The sequence below is a fragment of the Heterocephalus glaber genome, unplaced genomic scaffold (genome assembly GCF_053883595.1).
Source record: "Heterocephalus glaber isolate CG9 unplaced genomic scaffold, H.glaber_assembly_v1.0 deba00001744, whole genome shotgun sequence".
NCBI lineage: Eukaryota > Metazoa > Chordata > Mammalia > Rodentia > Bathyergidae > Heterocephalus > Heterocephalus glaber.
The window spans coordinates 5369772-5391399 of NW_028258450.1; the positions used below are offsets into that span (position 1 = coordinate 5369772).

General features: G+C 54.5%; 2 protein-coding genes across 5 annotated transcripts; one reads left to right on the top strand and one right to left on the bottom strand.

Moving 5' to 3' along the window:
• The first annotated feature begins 1286 nt into the window (after positions 1-1286).
• Positions 1287-6034, top strand: Cd37 (CD37 molecule). Of its 2 annotated transcripts, XM_087200660.1 has the most exons (9): positions 1287-1446; positions 1691-1765; positions 1861-1933; positions 2902-3026; positions 3117-3191; positions 3645-3749; positions 4036-4272; positions 4658-4741; positions 5709-6034. In XM_087200660.1, exons 1-9 carry the CDS (start codon positions 1384-1386, stop codon positions 5784-5786), a joined length of 915 nt encoding a protein of 304 aa, XP_087056786.1. In that variant the 5' UTR covers positions 1287-1383; the 3' UTR covers positions 5787-6034. The 2 variants fall into 2 exon arrangements, with proteins under 2 accessions (XP_087056786.1, XP_004867004.2); XM_004866947.3 differs by lacking the exon at positions 1287-1446 and having other exon boundaries at positions 1553-1765.
• Tead2 (TEA domain transcription factor 2) lies at positions 6024-21577 on the bottom strand. Of its 3 annotated transcripts, none has more exons than XM_004866948.3 (13): positions 21477-21577; positions 19627-19864; positions 19229-19293; positions 18737-18799; positions 17690-17701; positions 17351-17458; positions 17199-17257; positions 14173-14237; positions 13024-13166; positions 10638-10811; positions 7686-7856; positions 6927-7079; positions 6024-6704 (listed from the first exon to the last, which is right to left on the bottom strand). In XM_004866948.3, the coding sequence occupies exons 2-13, from the start codon at positions 19856-19858 to the stop codon at positions 6591-6593; spliced, it is 1359 nt and encodes a 452-aa protein (XP_004867005.1). In that variant the 5' UTR covers positions 19859-19864; positions 21477-21577; the 3' UTR covers positions 6024-6590. The 3 variants fall into 3 exon arrangements, with proteins under 3 accessions (XP_004867005.1, XP_021101712.1, XP_021101713.1); XM_021246053.2 differs by having other exon boundaries at positions 21438-21535; XM_021246054.2 differs by lacking the exon at positions 17690-17701.
• Positions 21578-21628: the final 51 nt, after the last annotated feature.

Genomic DNA, 21628 nt, shown 5'->3' on the forward strand with positions numbered 1-21628 from the left:
TCGTCATGTGGCTTCAGGACCCTCCTAAATAATCCAGGATGATCTCGTCTTGTGATCTTTAATTCTATCTGTGAAAACCCCTTTTTCACCAAACAAAGTCACATTCACAAGCTCTGGGAGTCAGGGCACCGGCCTATCTTTTGGGTCATGATTTAACTCACCACAATGAGCCACAAGTATCCTTGTGGCTGGACTTAGGCTGGTGGCCTTCCAGAGAGGTAGATGAATTTGGAATGTACTTTGGAGGTACACCATAGAGAAGTCTGTCATGGCTTAGAAGCAGGAGCTGAGGAAGAAGGGGTGAAGGGTCAGGTTCAAACCAGAACTGGGACACAGCACTGTGTGGCTCAGGTCTGTGTGCTCAGGTTTGGGCCTGTATGGGGGAGAGGAGAGAGGAGACTGGGAGGTGCCTGGGTCCAGGTGGAAGAATGGAGTGCTGAATCAGCCTGCACCATGAGTAGCAGAGGAGGACTGGAGTGAAAAACAGAAGGGGCCTGGCTTTGGGACTGGCAGGGATGTGGCAGAGGTGGAGTGGGGTGAGCACAGCCCGTGGAAGGGATTGGCCCAGTGACTGAGTAGACGGTGGGGCAGCCTTGGATGTGGAAACCAGGCAAGGGAGAGACTCTGGTGGAGCCCCTGACCTCTGTGCAGAATGTGGTGAACAGTCAGCTAAGTTTTCAGAGGGCAGTTTCCCAGGGTCTGAGAGGATGGCTAGGTGCTGGGGAGCCCCCAACGCTGGAAATTTATGAGACTAGGGCCTGACAAGAAGGGGAGGACTCTGGGAAGACTGCAGAGGCTGCTGGGTGCACTGTAGCCATAAGACCACCAAGCCCCTGGCTCCTCTGAGGCCTCCTCCTCAGGGCTCTGGCAGAAGCAGGAAGTCATGCCTGAGGCTCAGCTTCTGCTCGCTGTTGGCACAGCCCAGCCATCCTTGCCACTCCAGGGACCTGCCCAGCTCTGCCTGCAGTACTTTCACTTCCCCAGGTACCCAGCCCCTGCCCCCAGCACGTGGGAACACCCGGTCTAGAACAGGGTGCTGTCTCCCCTGAAAGAGGGACCAAGATAAGAGGGTGGGGAGAGAAAGGACAGAGCCTCAGAGAGAAGCAGACAGAGAGACAGAGGGAGGAAGAACAGAGTCAGGGAGGAGGACACAGAGGAGGACAGAGACCCCCCGAGAGAGGCACAGAGAACCGGAAAGAGGGGACAGTGACCCAGGGAGGGGAAACAAGAGAAGGAGGACAGAGCTGGAGACAGAGATGGCAGAGCTTAGCAGCCATGAGGTCAGGGTGTCTGTGAGGTCAGCTGCAGTCCGGGGATGGCCCTGGGGTCCTGGTGCCCAGGGGTGGCTGCAAGTCAGTCAGGAGTCCCTGTGGGTCCTGAGCCATGGAGACCAGGGAGGGCCCACCTGCCGTGTCCTCGGTGCCCACCAATTTCAGGGCCCCACAGGTACCAGCATGTGTCCCCACAGGGCAGGTGAGGGAGTCAGGGACAGGCAGAGAAGAGTGTCACCTCGCATGAAGAGGGACGGGGTGGGGCCCCACCCCTGGGACTTCCTCTTTCTCTGTGTTCTTCCTTTCTGCCTCCTCTCGGCCTCTTTCTCTCTCCTTCCTGGCCTCTGTCCTTCCGTCCATCAGCCCCGCTGCCGACCTCCCTTCTGTCCGTCCCTCCAGCTGGTCATCCCCCCATCTAGGCCACGATGTCGGCCCAGGAGAGCTGCCTCAGCCTCATCAAGTACTTCCTCTTCGTGTTCAACCTCTTCTTCTTCGTGAGTTGCCCCGTGGTTCCCCAGCCCCAGCCGCAGCCCCCAGACCACAGCTCTGCCCCCCTAGTTGGTCACCACATTGTCATCTCCTCCCCTAGGCCCTTGGCAGCCTGATTTTCTGCTTCGGCATCTGGATTCTCATCGACAAGACCAGCTTCGTGTCCTTTGTGGGTGAGGGGGGCTGGGATAGTCTGGGAGGGCCTTCCTGGGGCAGATCTGGACCTAGCCTCTCCCCTTGTGACTTTCTGGTGTCTCCCTTGTCCTGGGGAGATCCACGGAGCCCAACTCCCCAGGCAGGTCCCCGGCTCCCAGCAACCACTCCCCACTGTGGCTGGGCCTTTTGGAGCCCATGGCCTTCCACGGGCAAATGGGGTTGTGCATACCAACAATAACAGCAGGGAGAGTGGCAGTGATAGCCATTTCTCAAGCATTTCCTGTGTCGGACTCGGACTGGTGCTCATCAGACTCTCCTACCAACCTTCCCCTCTTTTGAGGTTCAGAGAGGGGAAGTCCCTTGCTGGGTGCCACACAGAAAGGAAAGAGAGGAACAGAAATAACATTGAAACAATAAGGAAAATAATAATGGAGTAATCATCAAAGTCCTAATAGCTCATAAGTAGTATTTGCTTTGCACTGAGGGCTGGGTTGAGCACATGCTCTCACATGTCCCTCAAAACAACCATAAGGCCAGGAACCATGGTGCAAACCTGTAGTCCCTGTTACTCTGCAGCCTGAGGAGGAGGATCGCTTGGGCCCAGGGCTTTGAGATCAACCAGCCTGGATACAAAAAAAAGAAAGAAAAGAAAACAAACAAACAAAACCAACTAGGAAATGGATAACACTATGTCCTCAGCTTCAGAGAAGTCTAAGTGACAGGGCCAGGGTCACAGAACAAGTGATGGGGTTGAGGGGCTGCAGGAAAAAGAGAGGGACAGAGATCCAGAGAGGGGCAAAGGGGGTGAGAGACAGGAGAATTCTCAGGAGATAAACAGAGACTCGGGGTGGGACAAGGACAGAGTCCCTGGGACATCGGGAGTCCAGCCAGACTTCCACCCGCCCCAGGATGCTGCTCCCGACTTGGGGGCTGCCTGGGTGGGGCCTGGTGGGCAGAGCTCATGGCCTCTCGCCCTACCCCCCAGGCTTGTCCTTCGTGCCCCTGCAGACCTGGTCCAAGATCCTGGCAATCTCAGGGGTTCTCACCATGGGCCTCGCTCTCCTGGGTTGTGTGGGAGCCCTCAAGGAACTCCGAAGCCTTCTGGGTATGGTGAGTGCCCCACCCCTATCCCTAGAGCCACTCCCCAGCCTCAAGAGTCCCCTGGGGAGGGGTCAGCCTGACCTCTCCCCTCTGCTCCAGTATTTCGGGATGCTGCTGCTCCTGTTTGCCACGCAGATCACCCTGGGCATCCTCATCTCCACCCAGCGGGTCCGGGTGAGCTTACTGCTGCCACCAGCCACTCCTGGCAGCTAAGGGGTTTCAGGTGGAGGTTAGGGGAGCAGGTGCAGAGCAAGGGAAACAAAGCTGATAGGAATCAGAGAGAGACACAAGCACACAGGGAGATCCCAAGGAAAGCTGTGAGTGGTGGCATTCACAGTCCCAGCTACTAGGGAGACTGAGTCGGGAGGATGGATCGAGTCCAGGAGGTTAAGGCAGGTCTGGGCAGCAAAGAGAAAAGAGGGAGTGGGGTGGAAGCCCCTGGAGAAGCAATAGAGACCTAATGACCCCTAGAAATAGGACTGAGGTCTAAGAAAGAGAAAAACTAGTCGATCAAGGAGAACCGGAAGCCACCACAAGGATGCACCCGGGGACCCGTGGGGCTGAAAGCTCCGGGGGTGGATGGAGGGGCGGGGCAGATGGGGTGCAGCCTCACTCACCACCTCTCAGCTGGAGCGAAGGGTGAAGGAGCTCGTGCTGAGCACCATCCAAAACTACGGCTCCAACCCGGAGGAGACAGCGGCCGAGGAGAGCTGGGACTACGCCCAGTTCCAGGTTCGTGGCCCCGTCGCGCCTCCTCTTCCTCCGGGACTCTGGCTTGGCACTGCTCAGCTTGGACTCCAAGGAGGCTCCCCCCGGACGTGGCCCGTTCTCCAGCTCCGGGTCCCTCTCGAACCCCCCACTCCCTCCGGGTACCCAGATGCTGGCGTGGCTCCGCCCCCTACTTCAGGACTCCGCCTCTGCTCCCTGGCTTGACCTCAAACCGGTCACTTGGTCCCCCATTCCCAACGTCATCTGGCATCACCGCGAGCCCGACCCCTCACTCGCATCCCTCCCTCAGCTGCGCTGCTGCGGCTGGCACTCTCCGCAGGACTGGTTCCAGGTCCTCATCCTGAGAGGCAACGCGTCAGAGGCGGACCGCGTGCCCTGCTCCTGCTACAACTCGTCGGCGACCAACGACTCCGCAATCTTTGATAAGATCTACTCACCGCAGCCCGGCCGGCTCGGACCTCGGGCGAGGCCCAGGCACAGCACAGACCTGTGCTCCGTGCCCGCAAATGGCCACATCTACAGCGAGGTAGCTGAGGGTTTGGGGCCTGAGCTGCTCCAAGGGGAGGTGGCCTTTGCCAGGGGGCGTGGTCCGGTTGTGGGCGTGGTCCGGAGAGGCGTGGCTACAAGGGGATCTGTCCAACTAAGGGGAGAGAGCAACGCGAGGGGGCGGAGCCTTACAAAGGGACAGGGTGTGTAAGAAGGGCGGTCCCAGGTACACTGCTGTCTAGAGGGTCAAAGCTTGGAAGAGCTGAAGTGGATGCACAGACCTGAGACTAGGGAACCCCGGTAACTGGAAGAGAGGGTCGGTGCTTGAAAGAGAAAGGAGAACGAGGCAGAGAAGGACGCTGGAACTGGGCTTGAGGACGAATCCTGAAAGCAACGCCACTTTTAACTTTCTCCTGCAACGCCAGGGCTGCGCGAAAAGCCTCCGGACGTGGCTGCACAACAATCTCATCTCCATAGTGGGCATTTGTCTGGGCGTCGGTCTAATCGAGGTGATTTGGCCCCGCTCCCACTCGCGATTGGTCCCAGTCAGCAGATGGTCCCGCCCTCAAGCCCGGAGGACGCATGCGTAACGGAGCACCTGCCCCTTTTGGTCCTGTGGCCCTGGCTTTGGGGACAGGAGGGGCGGAGACCTAACTTCTGTGAGCTCTGATTGGCTATAAACAGGGAGACACTCCCCCTGTGATTGGCCGCCATATCCCTCCTCGCTTTCCTCGCAGGTGAGTCTGATGGTTCTGAGCCTGCAGCTGCACTGCACAGCTCTTCGCCGGGAACCGGAGGCACGAGTCCTGGGCCCCGCGCCCGGCCGCAAGGGGCAGCCGAGGCTCGGCGGGGGTCTACCACACCTGGGGAGACAGGGCGCCGCTGGGCATGGTCCCTAGGGCCCTGGCCGCTATGGGATCGAGTCTAGGAGCAGCCGGATACCCGGAGTGCGGAGGCGGAGACAAATGAAGCCCCAGAATAAAGGCCTCTGGGCTTGCTTCCGACTTCACGCCTTACCCTCGACGGGGTCCGCACTCAACCCCGTGATCTCCCTCCCTGCCCTGTCATTACTCAGCCTGCTGGTCTCTGGCTCGCTTCTCCCAGTTCTCCCTCTAGTCCGCCTTTCTTTTTTCTTTCTCCCAGTACTAGACTGAACTCAGGGCCTTCGCACTGATTTACATCCCCAATGCACTTTTTTTTTTTTTTTTTTGTAAACTTTAAGACAGGGTCTCACGAAGTTGCTAAAATGCCCAGGCTGGGCTTGAACTTGGAATCCTCCTGCCTCAACCTCCCAGAGTGCTGGGATTACAGGCCTGTGCCACCACTCCCGATTCCTACCCACTTCTTTAGTAGTTCTAGGAGCCCTCTTTCCTCCCCCTGGACCCCTTACCCTGATTTTTCTCCCTCGAGGTCCCATGAGACCCCTGTCGCTAGCACTCTTTCACCATCTCTGATCACCATCTCCTTTCTCCGTAGCTCGGCTTCATGACGCTCTCGATATTCATGTGCAGAAACCTGGAATACGTCTATGACCGACTTGCTCGATACCGCTAAGCCCGACTCCACCCCTTCAAGTGCCACGGGCACTTCCCCAGGACTGTAAATATTTGTTTCATCCAGTTTGCCCGGGCTTTGAGCAGCCCCTCATTCCCCTGAGGCCCCAGGTGTCTGCCTGCCCAGCCCCCCCCATTTCCCCCGAGGGACCTGGGGCTTCCTGCCCCACACATATCTGATGGGCAACCACCTCCCACAAGATTATTTTTGGCCCAAACCTCAAATAAATCCCCTATATTTTGGTAAAATAACTTTATCCTCTGTCAGAACACAAACCAACACGCTTTGGGAGGGAAAGGGAGGCAGCAGTCCAGTCCGGGGCTCACATACAAGGAGGGGGGGTGGGATTCAAAGGCCTCACCCCACTGCTCGCCCCACTGGGATAGAGTCACAACCCTAACACCCACGTATAAATATCTCGTTATATTAAAAAAAAATATTTCCAGGGCCTACCTGGCTCTGCTCCTGCACAGGAAGGGTTTTCATTTTGTGACATCACAGATCACAAAGAGGGGTGGTAGGAAGAGGCAGATATTGGGGGGCAGGAAATGGGACAAGTCAATGTGTAATTAGGGCCCCCCAAAATATCCAGAAGAGTGGGGGGACCTGGGTGTTGTTCACTCCTGTCCCCATCCCTGATGTGCTGCCAGCCTCCCTTCTTGCTAGGGGACAGTCCCTGTCCTCAGGTCTCTGAGGTCAGCCCCTTTCCACCACAGCCCCCGCCCCAGATGAGAAGCACAGGGAGCTGGAGGGTCCTCCTGTGAGGAGGATGTTCCGGGGACAGGCCAGTTGTTGGGTTGCCCTTCAGTCCCTGACCAGGCGGTAAATATGGTGCTGGGCCCCACGCTCACTGGTGGAGACCTCGAAGACGTAGGCGGTGCACAGCAGCAGTTCCTGGGTGTCTCTGTTCGTCACCACCTGCAGGGAAGCCAGGAGAACGCTTCGCTTGGACTGCTGCCCCTGCCAGGCAACCAGGGGGCCCCAGGAGCCCTCTCTGCCACCTCCCAAGGACAGTGCCCACCACATTAGAGGGCACCTATGCTAAGGGGCACCTGTGGGTTCCCCAGTGCCCTCTTTCCTGGCTAAAAGAGCCCACTGCGCACCAGTCCCCTGGATGAGGGGGCCCCAGCCCGTGGTCACCTGCAGGATGGTGAAGTTCTCCAGGACGCTGTTCATCATGTAGCGCTCGGGCAGCTGCCGAAGCTTGTGCAGGAAATTCACCAGGTACTCGCACATGGGCGAACGCAGCAGGCGATACACGAACCGCCCATCCTCTAGCTGGGCCCGCTCCGTCTGAACCAAGGGCAGGGAGGGGGGCAGCAGCTCAGAGGCACACGGGTCACCCCAGGAACCAGGACACTCCTCAGGTGTCCAACTCAGGATGTCTGGACCTGTAAGCTCCAGCCCCTCAAAGCAATGTTCTACCCTGAGACCCTTCAAGTCCCCAGAAACCCTAAGTGTAACTTGTGAGCCTCTTTGTCCTGTGAACTGCTTTATAGCCACAGCAGCCTTTTGCATCTTAGTAACTAAATCTCAACACCTTTCCCTTTTGGTTTTTTTATTTGTTTGTTTTGTTTTGTTTCCCTTTTGGTTTTTGAGATGGGGTCTTTCTATGTAGTTCAGGCTGGCCTTGAACTCACTATGGAGTCCAGCCTGCCCTTGAACTTGTGGGGATTCTCCTGCCTCAGCCTCCAGAGTGCTGGGATTACAGACATGAGCCACCTTGCCCAGTTTAATCTCTTCACCTTTCAACTCTCAAAACGGCCCCCTCTGACTTTTGAACTCTGCAATTCCCCCAAGCCCATGCACTAAACCCCAAGACAGGCTGAGACCCTCCCACCAGGTGTACCCCAAATGCCTGCACCATCATGGCTTCTGGTCCCTGGCCCCCAGCCTCACCTCCACCTTCTCCACCACCTGCTTGCCGAAGGAGCAGACTTTGGAGGAGCAGGTGAGGGTCATGTGCTCCAGACTCTCGTACTGGCTGCTCACTCCATAGAAGCCACCGCTGCCAGTGCTGCCACCACCAGCACCTGCCTCCTCACCGCTTGGGCCCCAGTTCAGGTCAGCCTGGGAGGTAGGGAGCACAGGATGGGTAGAGGGGACATTGTCAGAAACTCCGCCCAGGGCCAGGGATTTAGCTCAGTGGCAGTGCGCCTGCCTTGCAATCATAAGGTCCTGAGTTCAGTCCCAGGTACTGAGGAAAAAAAGAAACTGCCCAGAGCCTGCTTCCTCCCACTGCAATGGCAGCTGCCCTTTCTCAACTTTCAAAGTTCCCATCTCTCCAGGAGCTGTTTTTGGATAAGACCCACCCTTCCCATCAGTGTGGATAGGTCTGGGCTCTCAAAAAAGGTCCTGACCCTCTGTCCCTAGTAACCAAGGGGATCTGGAAATCAACTTCTTCCCCTTGAAGTTCCCAACTTCAGTTCAGCATCTCCCAAGGCCTGGTTACTAAGGACATAGTTACCTCTAGCAATCAGCGAAGGCCTAATCACATCCTGTTGGGACCCTGACTGCTAAAGCAACAGGCAGGACTCTGCTCAGAGCACCCTCTCCATGCTCACCCTTTCAACTGATGCTCGGAGTTGAGACACCTCCATTGCCCAGGGGACAAGTGCACAGACAGTTGGCCTTAGCCATTAGAGCAAGTGAGGCCGATGCAGCCTAAGACCAAATCACGTCTTGGGTCTGAGCCACCTCATCCTGGCTGCTGTCACACCCTTCAGAGGCCTGAACATACAGGAGCCAGGTCTCCTGAGGGGGTGGTATCCAGACCTGAGAGCTGGGGAGCCTGGCTTAAGCCCTAACCATGCCCAAGACCTGGGCAGTACATGCCCAGAGCCATCTCAGGCCACTATTTCATAGGCCAGGAAGCTTTACAACCATGGTCTTTCATGCCCAGCAAGACCAGTGCCGTTCAGGCCCCACACTGGTTACCATAGGAATTCAAACCCCTGAACACTCACTCAACACTGGTTGAGTCCCTATAGCATCTACGACTGTTCTGGACCCCAAAACAAACAGGCTCAAGAAAAACCTAAAGTCGGGTGTGAGGGCACACACCTGTGAGCCAGCTGGCTGTGGAAATAGCAGGACCTGTAAATTTCAGGGTCCCAGGGTAGGGCCAGATAACTCTTAGGGCCCCTTATGTAGAGCTTCTCACCGAGTTCCCACAAGAGGTGGAAAGCATAAAAGAGACAAGATGCCATGAGGAGCTCGCTATCATGACTCGCTATAGCCCACCCTGTGTCTCCTAGACCAGGATGTATTTCTGTTGTTACTTTTTTTATCCTTTTCTCTCTGTTTGGCCTAAGTTTGCTCTGCAGAAGTAGTTCTTTCCTTACCTCTTCACCTCTCATTTTCAAATAAACTTTTGGCACTGTTTTTGGCTTGTCTCATCCAATTCTTTGTTCGAGACAAGAAGGACCTGGAATACTTTTGTTTGGTGAGCCATTTCTAAAGGAACTACCCAACAACACCAGCACTCAGGAGGCTGAGGCAGGAGGATGGCCATGAGTTCAAAGCCAGCCTAGGCTACACAGTGAATTCAAGGCCAGCCTGAAATAAATAGTGAGACCCCATCACGGAAAGAAAAACTTACGTGGGAAATGGACCCACTCTGTCACAATTATATACCATTGTCCCTCAGTACTGGTACCAGGATTCCCTGTGGTACCAAGATCTATAGGTGCTCAAGTCCCTTGTATAAAATGGCATAGTATTTGCATAGAACCTGCACACATCCTCCTGTATACTTTTTGAAGTTTTTTTGTTCTGTTTTGTTTTTTGAGACAGGGTCTTGCAATGTCGTTCAGGCTGATCTTGAACTATGTAGCCTAGGCTGGCCTCGAACTCACAGTGATCCTATCTTGGCCACCCAAGTGCTTGGAATTACAAGCATAAGCCACCACACCTGGGCCTCTTGTATACTTTAAGTCATCTCTAGATGCCTTATGACACCAAATACAATGTAAATGCTATATAAATAGTTGTTATACTGTATTGTTCAGGGGATAAAGACAAGAAAAAAATTTGTAACATGTTCAATACAGATGCAGCCATTGTGGACCGAACCATATTCTCCATCTGCAGTTGGCTGAATCTGCGATGTGAAATCCACAGATACCAAACAGCTAAACAGCACCTGGTATCAGGCCTGTGTATGATAAATGCTCAAGGAATGTCAAATACAGGTCTCTGCAAAGCCAGCTCTTTCAATCACTTCAGGGTCAGACATTGGTGGGAAGTTAACAAAGCCCCAGTCCCCTCTTTAGAGGCTAGAACCACCAGGCCTGGTGGCAGATGCCTATATTCCCAGCATTCTGGGAGGCTGAGGTAGGAGGATCACAGGTTCAAGCCAGCCAGGGCAACTTAGCAAGTTAGCAAGAACCTGTCTCAAAATTTAAAAAAAAAAAAAAAGGCCTGGGGATGTAGCTCAGTGCAGAGGCTCTGGGTTCAATCACCAGCACCAAAAACAGGCGGTGGCACGGGGGGGGGGGGGGGGGGGGGGGGGGGGAGGGACACGGACTCAACGACACTGACCCTTAGCAACAAGACTAGATGTGGTCAGGCAAGGCCTGTAGAAGCCTGAAACGCGGCAAGCCAATCCCAGGGTCACATGACTATGGTGGCAAAGTCTAGTGGGCTCTGGGACACCCAGTACCTCCGTCCTGGATAACCTGGGGGCCAGATCCTCTATGTTCCTTCTTGCAAAGGGGCTCGGAGCCATGAGGCCTGACAGTTAAGCCCAGGCTGCCCTGGTAGTCCTGAGACCAAATCCCTTACAGCCAGTCGCTTAGCTGGGATTTCACACGGCTTATGAGCACTTTCAGTTTCGCTGCCAGAACTTACCCAGAACTTGACCAGGAAAAAGGCATGGGGGGGCCCGCGATCATACAGCTCCCGAAGACCACCCTTTTTCTCGGGAAATTTGTCGTAGATCTGCCGGACGTCCACGCTCTCCAGCGGGGGTGCGCCAGGGCTGGGACAGTGCTGGCTGATGTGGACGAACAGGTGCCTCTGGTACTGAGGAGGGCCAGCCACATGAGGAGGGGGCGGCTGGATGCCAACCCTCCCTGTGGGTGCCCGCCCCACACTGGCACTGTCCTCACAGTGGCAGCTAGCTGTCCCACACTGTCCAACAGTGCTGGGCCAGGCCCCGCACCACCCCACTCGCTGTCCCCCACTCCCACACCCACTTGGTCCCTGACTCTAGCCCCATCCCCTCTTCTCGGTCCCCACTGCTCCAGCCTTGGGCCTCATCCTCTCCCACCCTCAGCCTCCAGCTGTCTGTGGCCCTCTGTGACTCACACTCCTCCCACGGCTCCCCAGTGCCCACAGTCAAGCCCCACACCTGTTCAACCTGGCCCTGGATGGAAGAGGTGATGGGAAATGTTCAGTGAGAGGATGAATGGGAATCTACTGAGCCCACATGCGAGACTGTCTTTCTGCCCCCATTCCCATGATTTCTCTCGACTTTCTCCAAATCCTGAAAATCCTCCCCAACTTTTCCTCCAATACTAATCTTCTCTTCATCTTTCCAGCCCCAAATTCATCCAAATCCTGGAGGCCTCTCTTGATGGTGATCAATAGAATCGCTCTACTCACATCCTTTCCCTGGTTCCTCAGCCGCCTTAGGAAAAGTCTGCATTCTTCAGCTTGATGATGCCAGCTCCCCCTGAACCAGCATCTGCCTCACCACTTCTACTGTTTGTTTTCCTTAAAATTCTATGCTCTGCCCACCTCTATTCCTAGAACATCCAATCCTGCACATGACGAACCCCTACACAGCCCTCAAAGCCCAACTCAAAGATTGTCGTCTCAGGGAAGCCTTCCTTGATTGCCCAGGGTGAATTACTCCTCTGCGCATGCACAAAAACTTGACCTTCCCCATCCCTGCAGTGCTCATTATCCAACCATGCACTTAGAGGCCTGCTGTGTGTAGGTGCAAGGAGCTCTCAAAGGCTACAAGACAAAGTCCCTGACCTCATGGACTTCACAGTCTACTGGCACAGAAAGAAAACTGAAAGATCAATGGTGGATAATGTAAACTTCAGAGGGTGATGTACGCCGTGACAAAGATCACAGTAAAGTATAGTAAAAGGCACCTGACATTTGCATATTAAAGAGAATAACTGAGTAAAGCCCTGAATGAATTCGGAGAGTGAGTCACAGCAGGATCCAGCCAGCACACATTCCAGGCAGCAGAATGTCAGGTGCAAGAGCCCTGAGGAAGGAGTGGGCCTGGTGTGTTTGAGAAAGAGCAAGGAGGCTGTGCCGTTCAAATAGTGAGCAGAGAAAGAGGCAGGAATGGGGGTCAGCCTGTGCAGATCTTACTGAGCAAATGAAAGGATTCTAGCTTGTGCCACAAGTGGGAAGGCTTTAACCTAATCCAACTTGAGTTTTACAGCAATTAGTGATTTGATTGATATTTATATGCACAGCACAGAGCCAGGTCCTTTACAGTGCTAAACTACAATTCCCAGGCTCCTTTGCAATTAGAACTTAGACCACATGACTCAGTTCTGGCCAATGGGAGGTGAGCAGACCAGCCAGTTCCCACTTTCAAACAAGACGCGTAAAACCTCCTGTACAATTTTGCCTCTTTCCTCCATCTGCTGGCCAGATGTAAAGAATCTAGCAGCAGATTCCCAAGCCCTAGAGAACAGTGAACCACAAAATGGAAGGAGCCTGGAGCCCAGAATCACTACGTGGAAGGCTCCTGCGGAACACCCACACTGACATGTTATGTGATCGAGAAGCTTCTTTTCAGTTCCTGAGGTTGACAGCTGTTTCTTCTAACAGCCTTTCCAACTGGTACAGCAAGCTTCACCATCCTAGCCCAGGAGAAGCCCGAGCCCAGGAATAAGATCTGCTTTCCCAGATTCCTAGTGAGCATCACAAAGCCTATCAGACGGGGAACTCAAATGTGTTTGATGAATGAACAAGTGAACAATGTCCTGGGGAGTTTCCCTGATCTTCCCAACCTGTGATCCCACGACCTTCCAGTTCCTTGATGCTAGTGGTACTCAAAGTGTGGTTCAACGAGCAGCTACATCAACAACAACTGGGAGCGATGGAATGTGAATTCTCAACCCCGACCCCGCCCCCAGCAGATCTAATGAATCTGAAATTCTGGGAATGGGGCCAGCAGTCAATATTAACAAGGCCTGCAGATGATTTCTACACCTTCCCCGTTACCTTCTACCTTCCAAAGAGCTCCTGAATTTTCACTCACAGAGTCAACTGCATCTGGCGGTTCCACAAAGGCTGAGAATTCCACCAGCTGCAAACGGGCAGTGCCCAGGGCCCGACTCTGCCACGCTGGCGGTGATGGGGCAGGTGGGGGCAGGGGAGAGAGGGCTTGGGGGGGCTCGTACCCTAGAGGGGAGAAAGAACAATAAAAATTGCTAACATTTACTGACTGCACTAGGCACTGTTCTCTCTTGCCTGCCTCCACTTGGAAGCTGAAAAAGCTAAATACTCACTTTCCCAGCCTCCCATGCAGCTAGAGGTGGCCATGTGACACAGTCCTGGCCAATGAGACGTTAGGGAAAATCTGCTGGGGGGCTTCTGGGAAGGAGTTTCTTCCTGAATGAAAAAGACAGAACTTTGGGAGGAGAAAGCTTTTGGCCCTGGCCAAGTCCTGATTAGGACATGATGCCTGGAGTCACAGCAGCCATTCTGGCACAATAAGATAGAGGCTAGAGGAACTGCAGAGATGCAAGTCCTGATATTGCTGAGCTTCTGGGCCAGTTCAAGAGCAACCCACCTCCTCCAGACTTTGTGTTATGTCGCACCATTAAGGCCTATTTAAGGCACTATTAATTTGAGTGTTCTGTTACTTGCATCCTGAGGTATTCCTTACTGATGAATCTGTGGAACCTGACAGAGCTAGAGGCTTATTCTTTCACCAGTCAATCTGAGCATTCATGGTCATCTGAGCATGACCCTCTGGAAACCATCTCAGCTGCCAGGGGGCAGTGAAACCACCACAGAGGAAAGCAAATGGAAACAAGTCCCAGTGCTTCTACTGGGACCCTGGATCCAGCCATGGCTGAAGCTGTAACTCTGGACTATCAGTTAAACTAAGAAATTCGTTTTCCCCCCTTCAGCAAGCTAGATTTGGGTTTCTATCACTTGTGGCTGAAAGACTCTTGACTAAGCCACTTCCCCAATGTCTCATAAGCTAGCAAATGGCAGAACACAAACCCAGGATGTGTGGCTACGGAAGCCCTGCTCTTTACCACCGCAAAGGCTCACACACACCCTGCCCCAGCACAGCCTGCCTCAGGAAGATGAGTCCTCTGACTAATGGGAGGGGAAAGAAAGGCAGCAGGGCCACAGAGAGATGGGAGGCGAGCAGGGGCGCTGAGCAGGCCCTTACCTGGGAGGTCAGTAGATGGGGGTGTCAGTGACAAGGAGAACTGTGTCTGTGAGAATGGCTTCACACTGCGGGAGGAAGGAAGCCAAGGTCAGCAGGGTGAACAGTACCAAGGTCCCTGGAGGCTGGGACAAGCCTGACCATGTGCTGCGACATCACATGCACAATGCATCTCAATGAGGTGCAATTGCTGTGCTTCTCATTTTACACATGAGGAAACTAAGGCACAGAGGGGTCAGCTAATCTACCCAAAGTCACACAGCTGGCATGCAGTGAAGCCTGGACTCAAAACCAGGTCAGTCCCAATCATGAAGCCCATGGTTTGTTTTTGTTTTTGTTTTTGCAGTACTTGGGATTGAACCCAATTCCTTTGCGTTGAGCTGCCTCCCCAGCCCCAATTTTTTATTTTTTATCTTGAAACAGGGTCTTGCTAAGTTGCCCATGCTGGGATGGAATTTGAGATCCTCCTGCCTCAGCCTCCCAGAGAGCCTGGATTATAGGCATACAATAACGGCATTTTGATGCCTCTCAAAAAATGGCAGAAGGAAAAGTGAAAGCAAGTCTGGAGAGGTGCAGAGAAGACACAGAAGATGGGGAATTTAGAGGCAGCAGAGGCTAAAGGGTCAGTGGGATTGGAAGAAAATGACCAGCAATCACAAGCTGGAACAGCAGATAAAGGTAGGGGTGGGGAGAATGTCCTCCCTGTCCCACCTCTGCACTTTCCAACCTGGTAGCCACTGGCCACACATAGCTTCTGAGCACTAGGAACTGGATTTGACATTTTATTCAATTTTAACTAATTTTAATAAAAATAGCTACTTGTGGGCCAGGGGTTTAGCTCAGTCCGCCTCCTGCCTCGCAAGCACAAGGTCCCTAGTTCAATCCCCACTACCAAAAAAAAAAAAAAAAAAGCTATTTGTGGCTAATGGCTAACACAGCTACAGAGGTCTAGGGGTAGCATGGGAGATGGCAGCAAGACTCCAGTCAGAAGTGAGGAAAGAGCTCAAGGACACACTCCAGGAAGCTCCAGATCCTGATTTCCAAGGACTGCCCCAGTCCTTGTCATCTCAATTCCGAAATCTAAACTCCAAGATTCTGTTTGGTGACACAATCATTTGTCATCAGGGCCATCAGTCAAATGCCACCTCCCCAAAAAGGTCTTTTGTGACCTGTGTCTAAAACAGAGTTCTTGAGCGTGGCAGTGCACACCTGTAATCCCAGCACTTGAGAGGCTGAGGCAGGAGGATTAAGTGGGTTCAAGGTCAGCCTGCGTTGCACAGTGAGTTGAAGGCCAGGCTGAACTACATAGGAAGATCATCTCAAAAATAAATAAATAAATAATAAATAAATAAAATAGAGCTCTTAGGTCTGGCATAGCACTCACCCAGCATGCACAAAGCCTAGAGTTGCATCCCCAGCACCACGAAAATAAGGCATAATAAAACAAAGTTTAACTGGATGTGATGGTGCCTGCTTATAATCCCAGCACTCTGGGAGACTGTGGTAGGAGGACTATAAGTTCAAACCCAGTTCAACTTAGTGAGTTAGGGAGACCCTGTCTCAAAATAAAATTTTAAAAGGCTGGGGGTGTACCTCAGTGTGAAGGCTCTGGGTTCAAGCCCTCACATACCTTGCTTTATTTCTCATGTTTACTCCTTTCCTTATGAATTTTTTGTTTACATGGGTGCCATCTGTCTCCTCCCCTCCCCTAGTATGTACAGCTCCATGAAGTCAGGGATTCTGTCTACATACATTGTTCATGCCATGTCCTCAAACTGAGCACAGTACCAGGCCGTTAGCAGGTGCTCAATAGATATCTGACTGGCCAGCTGCTTTGTACTGTCAATTCTTTGACTCCAACTCCCGGAACCTCCCAAGCTTTCCCACCTCAAGGCCTTGTCACATGCTATTTTCTCAGCTCTAGCCCCCATCCCATTCTTTACCTGGCTAAATCCTACTCAGCCTTCAATGCTACCTCTTCAAAGAAACCCTAGAACCCTGGAACCCTTGCTGTGGTTCTTCACGCTTTACTTCTCACTCTTCAACCTGTTTATGCAGGTGATGATTTCATTAATATCTACCTCCCCCATCTGATACATCCTGTCACCCTTAGGTGACAGAGCTGAGAAGGGCCCTCTCATGAACCTGAGGCCCATTTTCTTCCCAGTCAGAAAGATAACTCTTTCTTCCAAGCTTGATATCAAAGGGATGAAAATGAGCCTTGCCATGAGCCTCTGGGGCTCCCTCCCCTCTCCCAGGGGCCTCTGGTCTTACAACTGCCTTCCCATGAGCGTCTGGAGCCCAACAGTCCCAGCAGGGGGGCATTATTCCTGTGGACAACCTTTGGGACCTTCTCATGCTGAGCTCTAAGTTCCATGCTGAGCTCATTACTCCCCAAAGCTGCTCCTCTTGTAGGCTGCACATCTCCAAATGGGCCCAACTTCAGTTCCCAGGAGAGCCTAGGATCTGTCCTTCCCCAACATGCCCTCCCCTTGTAGTCCTAGCCTAATTACTGTACATGTTATTTATTCCAGTAATAACCCTGTGAAAAAGGTAGTCTTGCCCAGCTGTGGTGGCACACACCCGTAATCTCAGCACTTGGAATGCTAAAACAGGAATATCTCAGCAAGTTTAAAGAAGGAGGAGGAGGAAGAAAGGAAGGAGGAGGCGGAGGAGGAGGAGAAGGAAGGGGAAGAAGGGGAGGAGGAGGAGGAGGAGGAGGAGGAAGACAAGGAACAAGGGGAAGAAGAAAGGTAGTCTTATCATCCCCATTTTAGAGATGAGAAAACTGAGGCTATACAGGGCAGGGCTAGGATTCAAATCCAGATAGCCTGGCTAAATCCATGTTCAAAAGACATTGGGGTGAGCCAGGGATTTAGCTCAGTGGTTTGGCGCCTGCTGCGCAAGTGCAAGGACCTGAGTTTGATCCCCGGAACCAAAAAAAAAAAAAGACATTGGGAGCTGGAAGGTGGGGTAAGAAAAGTGGACAACTGGAGAGCAAATGTTGAGCTGAGACACAATGTACTCACTCTGGCACATTCCAGGGGGGCCCAGAGCCCCCTGACCAAAACTGGAACAGCTCAGTGGCCTAGAGAGGAGACAAAGAAATGGGGATTAGTTGGCCCCTGTTGGCAGCTGCAGCCCCATCCTTCCAGCCCCAAACCCCACAATCCCCAGGCACCTGAGGACCAGCAGGACCCAGTTTGGCCTGCAAGGAAGGTGCGGAGATGAGCTGAGCGGATGACATGGTAGCCATCGTCTGGAAAGCCTTGTCCTTGGAAACCTGGTCCTGGGGGAGTTGGAGATCCATGTGAACAGGGCATCCCAGTCAGTACTGCAAGGGTGGGACCACGAGTGGGTGGAGCAAGGATGGGGAGAGGCAGACTTGGAGAGTCCAGGCAAAGGATGGGCAGAGGATGGCACGCCCTCTCCCTACAGCCCTCTGCCCCTCCTGGTCTCCTAAGGGAGGGGGCAGCCGTCTGGGGTCAGAGTGGGTGGGAGGAGGGGCAGGGGGACTTACCACATTCAGGGCCTGCCAGAGGGGGTGGGGAAAGGTGCCAAGGAAGGAAAGAAAACATGACTTAGGAAGCGAAGGCTGGACTCCCTGACTTCCCTGCCCTACCGGTCTGCAGGGCCCACCACCCTGAGCTTAGCAAAGGGGCTAAACGGGGAGCGAGGGGTGCATAAGAACAGAACAGAGGTGGCCGCAGCTAGAGCAGAAAGGGTTTTCAAGCCCAAATAAAAGACAGTAGTGCAAATTTCTAGGTCAAGAAAGGGCCAGAAGTAGAGGTTTCCAGATGCCCAGGCAACAGGAAATGAGAATTTCAGACCTCAGGGGAATAGGAGGTGAATGTTTCCTAATCCAGACAAAACAGAAGGGAACAGAAAAGATACAGAGAAGACCGGAAGTGAAGGCTTTTAGACCTAGAGAGGAAGGAAGGAAAGCTTCCAGGCACAAATAAAGAACAGGAAGCAATTATCCCCAAGTCCTAAAGAGGAGGCAGAAAAGACCTCACATCTAAAGGGGTAGAAAATGAGGGTCTCGGCCCAAGAAGGAACAAGAAATCCAGAGGATAAAGAAAAGAAAAGGAGTATGAAAATCTTCAACAGGAAATGAGGATTTCTGAGTACAAAAACAGTAGGCAGGTCACATGGGGGGCTAGGAAATGGGACAATGAAAGAAGGAAGATGGGGGAGGGGTCCCAGAGCACACGAGGGAAAAAGAGATGAGACCACTGAGAAGGGACAGGAGCAGAGGAAAGGGAGGGGGACGAGGACGAGGACAGCAGCTTGACAACCCTTCCTCACCTGTCCTGACCCAGTCTCTATCTTAGCTCTCTCCCCACGCAGGGTCTCAGCACCCCACCCCCAGATCCTCTGGGTCAGTCCTCATCTCTGCGTCTTGGACACTCAGTTTTCCGGGTCTCTGTTCTCCACTCTGAGGTCTCCTTCCACTCTCTCTAGGTCTCTCTCTCTCTCTCTCTCTCTCTCTCTCTATCTGTCTCTCTGTCTCTCTTTCTCATCTCTGTGCTCCTCTCTCTGGGTCTCTGTCTGCTTTGGTCCTTACCTTCAGCTTGGACTGGATTTCTCTCGATTTCCTCCGAGCCAAAACCTGGATGTGACTAGAGACCTGCAGGGGCAGATAGAGAAGCAAGTTGGAGCCACAGCCATCAGCCCCTGCATTGCTCCCCTTCTCTCCCTCCGGGGCCCACAGAGCCCCTCCATAGGAAGGATAGCAAAGACGCAGAACAAGTGGGCTGGGCCCTTCCCAGGAACTGGCTACCTCCTCGATCACCCTGACCCAGTAACCCAGGCCTCCTTTCCCATCCCCATCCTGCCCTCTTAGGCAATTTTGGTCTCCAACTCTACTTCTAATACAGCAGTACAGAAACGACCCCCAAATAGTCAATGCAATCATACTACCAGGCACACCAAGAAGCCAGGCAAAAGCCCATGAACCAGACCCTCCTTGATCAGGGAGCCCACAGGAAGTGAGAAGTGAGAAGTCCTGAAGTGAGAAGCCAACCCCCAACAGAAGCCCGCAAGCCAGTCATGAGACCTGTTTCCGAGTCCGGGTCTTCCCAGTTCTGAGCTTGATGTAGCGCGCAATCAGTTCATTCCGACCTGAAGAGTCAACGCCAAAGAGGGTTAGATGGTCAGCGGAACTTCCCTATGAGGAGATCACCTAAGAAAAGACTGGCATCTCCCAAGGGCTGCAGCCACCCAGGCTCCCAGTCTCCTCGGGTTTATGGGGCCAGATCCCTGTGGGCAAACCCTACCCCTGCCCACATACTAGCTCTGCAACCTTAGGCAAACTACTTAACCTTCCTGTGCCTCAGTTTCCTCATCTGTGCAAATAGTGAAGCTAGCTCCTAGCCCAGACAGCATTTAGGGCACCATCCAGGTGGGTATCATTACTATACAGTGGGGGTGAGGCCAAGAGAGGGGTGAGCTCACCATACATCTTGCCTTCATCAGACAGGATGATTTTCCGGCGGCCGCAGGGCGGGTAGATGGCCAGTGCCTCCTGGAAGCTCTGCTCGATGTCGGGGCTCCAGACACCCTCTGCATCTGGGCCGCCATCGCCCCCGGCCCCCTCGCTGCCACCCGTGCCCTCCTCACTGCCTTCCTCGCTGCCAGTCCAGCCGCTGCCATCCTCCAGGGGGACCCCAGCCCGGGGTTCCCCCATCTGGGCCTGGAGGAACACAGAGCTCAGCAAGCTTCCCTGACCCACCGAGAGGGACCGGGCCCGGACCCCCGGGTCTGAGGGAGGAGGGCTAGGCTAGGACCTGAGTCTGAGGGAGGAGGACAGGGGCCCAAGGGAGAGGGCTGGGCCTGGGTTTCTGCAGTAGTTTGGGAGGTTGTCCTCCTCTCAGTTTACAGAGGAGTTTGCACTGTGATGAAGCCTAAATACTCCCAAGTAATGCCTAGGGCCATGAGGGCTGAAACTTTGAGTGTGGGTTACCAGTTCAAAGAACACAGGAGTCAGTTAGTTGCTAGGAAGCAGAGTGTGGGTGAAAGCTCCCAGTCCCACCCCTAGAACAGGTGTTAGGAAGCCAGCAGCAGCTGCTAGAAAAGGAGGAGGGGCACAGGCCCAAGATGGACTGAGTGGAGACCCAGAGAGGGGACAGAGACCAGAGAGGGGGATGGGGACAGAAACGGGAGGGGCTGCGTTTGGGGGACAAGAATCCAGACGGAGGGAGAAGGGAGCTCGAGGGGCGGGAGCAGAGATCCAGTGAGATAGGAGCAGAGATTCAGGGCAGAAACTGATGCAGAGACCTGGAAAGAGCCACAGAACCACAGGCTGGGGGAAAGGGGCGCCCACAGAACCACAAGCTGGGGGAAGAGGCGCCCACAGAACCACAGGCTGGGGGACAGGGGCGCCCACAGAACCACAGGTTGGGGGACAGGGGCTCGGGGCCATCTGGAGAGCCAGAACAAAGGGCCCAGGCGTCCCCTCCCCCAGCTTCCCACAACCCCTGTCGGGGGCGGGGCTGCCGGCCATGGCACCTCCCCTCCAGCTCGGCCCCGCCCCGCCCCTCCCCCTACGCCGTGGGCTCGATCCAAGCCAAGTTCCCTGTGACTTTCCGGAGGCCGGGAACAGGGAAAACTTTTTCCAATACAGTCCAATCCTGCCTCCCTGGAGGCTCCATGTCTTCCGTAGCTTTTCCAGGACCTCAGAGTCCAGATCCCCATGCCCCTCTTTCCTCGGACCCCGGACCCCGGGTGGAAGCAGACAAAGACCCGAGGCCCAGCCCAGTGGCGCTAGCTCTCAGGAGCCCCCCCCCAGCCAAAACCGCAAGCCGGCCGTCCCCCATGTGGCCAGACAAAGAGACGTAGGCTCCGGGTAGGAAAGATCCCTCCTGATTTCCCGCCCCAGGCCTCAAACCTCGAAGGGACCAAAAAGCAGATATCAGACGCTCCGCAGCCCTCCCTCGGCCACCCGGGGGGCTCCCCGCGTCCCTGAGGGGGGCCGGACGCCCACAAATCACACCCTCACACCACCTCGATCAGAAACACACACGGGGTCTCTCTTGTGGCAAAGTGGCACCAGGACTCTGCAAGCCGCTACTGGCGGGGTCCCAGCCCCCGGCCACCCCGCGCCCGTATCCCGAGAGTCCGGGGCGCCCCAACTCCGCCAAAGTTCTCTGTGCGCCCGCGCGCGCGCAAACTCTAGCCCCGGGCCGAGGGGGTGCGGGCCGAGCCCAGAGGGTCCCCAAACGCAACCTCACCTCATCCCGCGTAACTTCCCACCCCAACTCACACACCCCAGAGCAGAATCCCGACTCCCGCCGGCGCCTTCCTACCTCCCGGCCTGGGCCTGGGGAGCCGCGGGCGGGCGGGGCGCGGCGGCGGAGAAAGTTGCCGGGAGCTTTGTTTGGGAAAAGTGGGAGGGACCGAGGGGGGGCGGGCCCCGGCGGCCAGCGGAGGGGACGGGATCCTCAGTGACAGTTTGGGG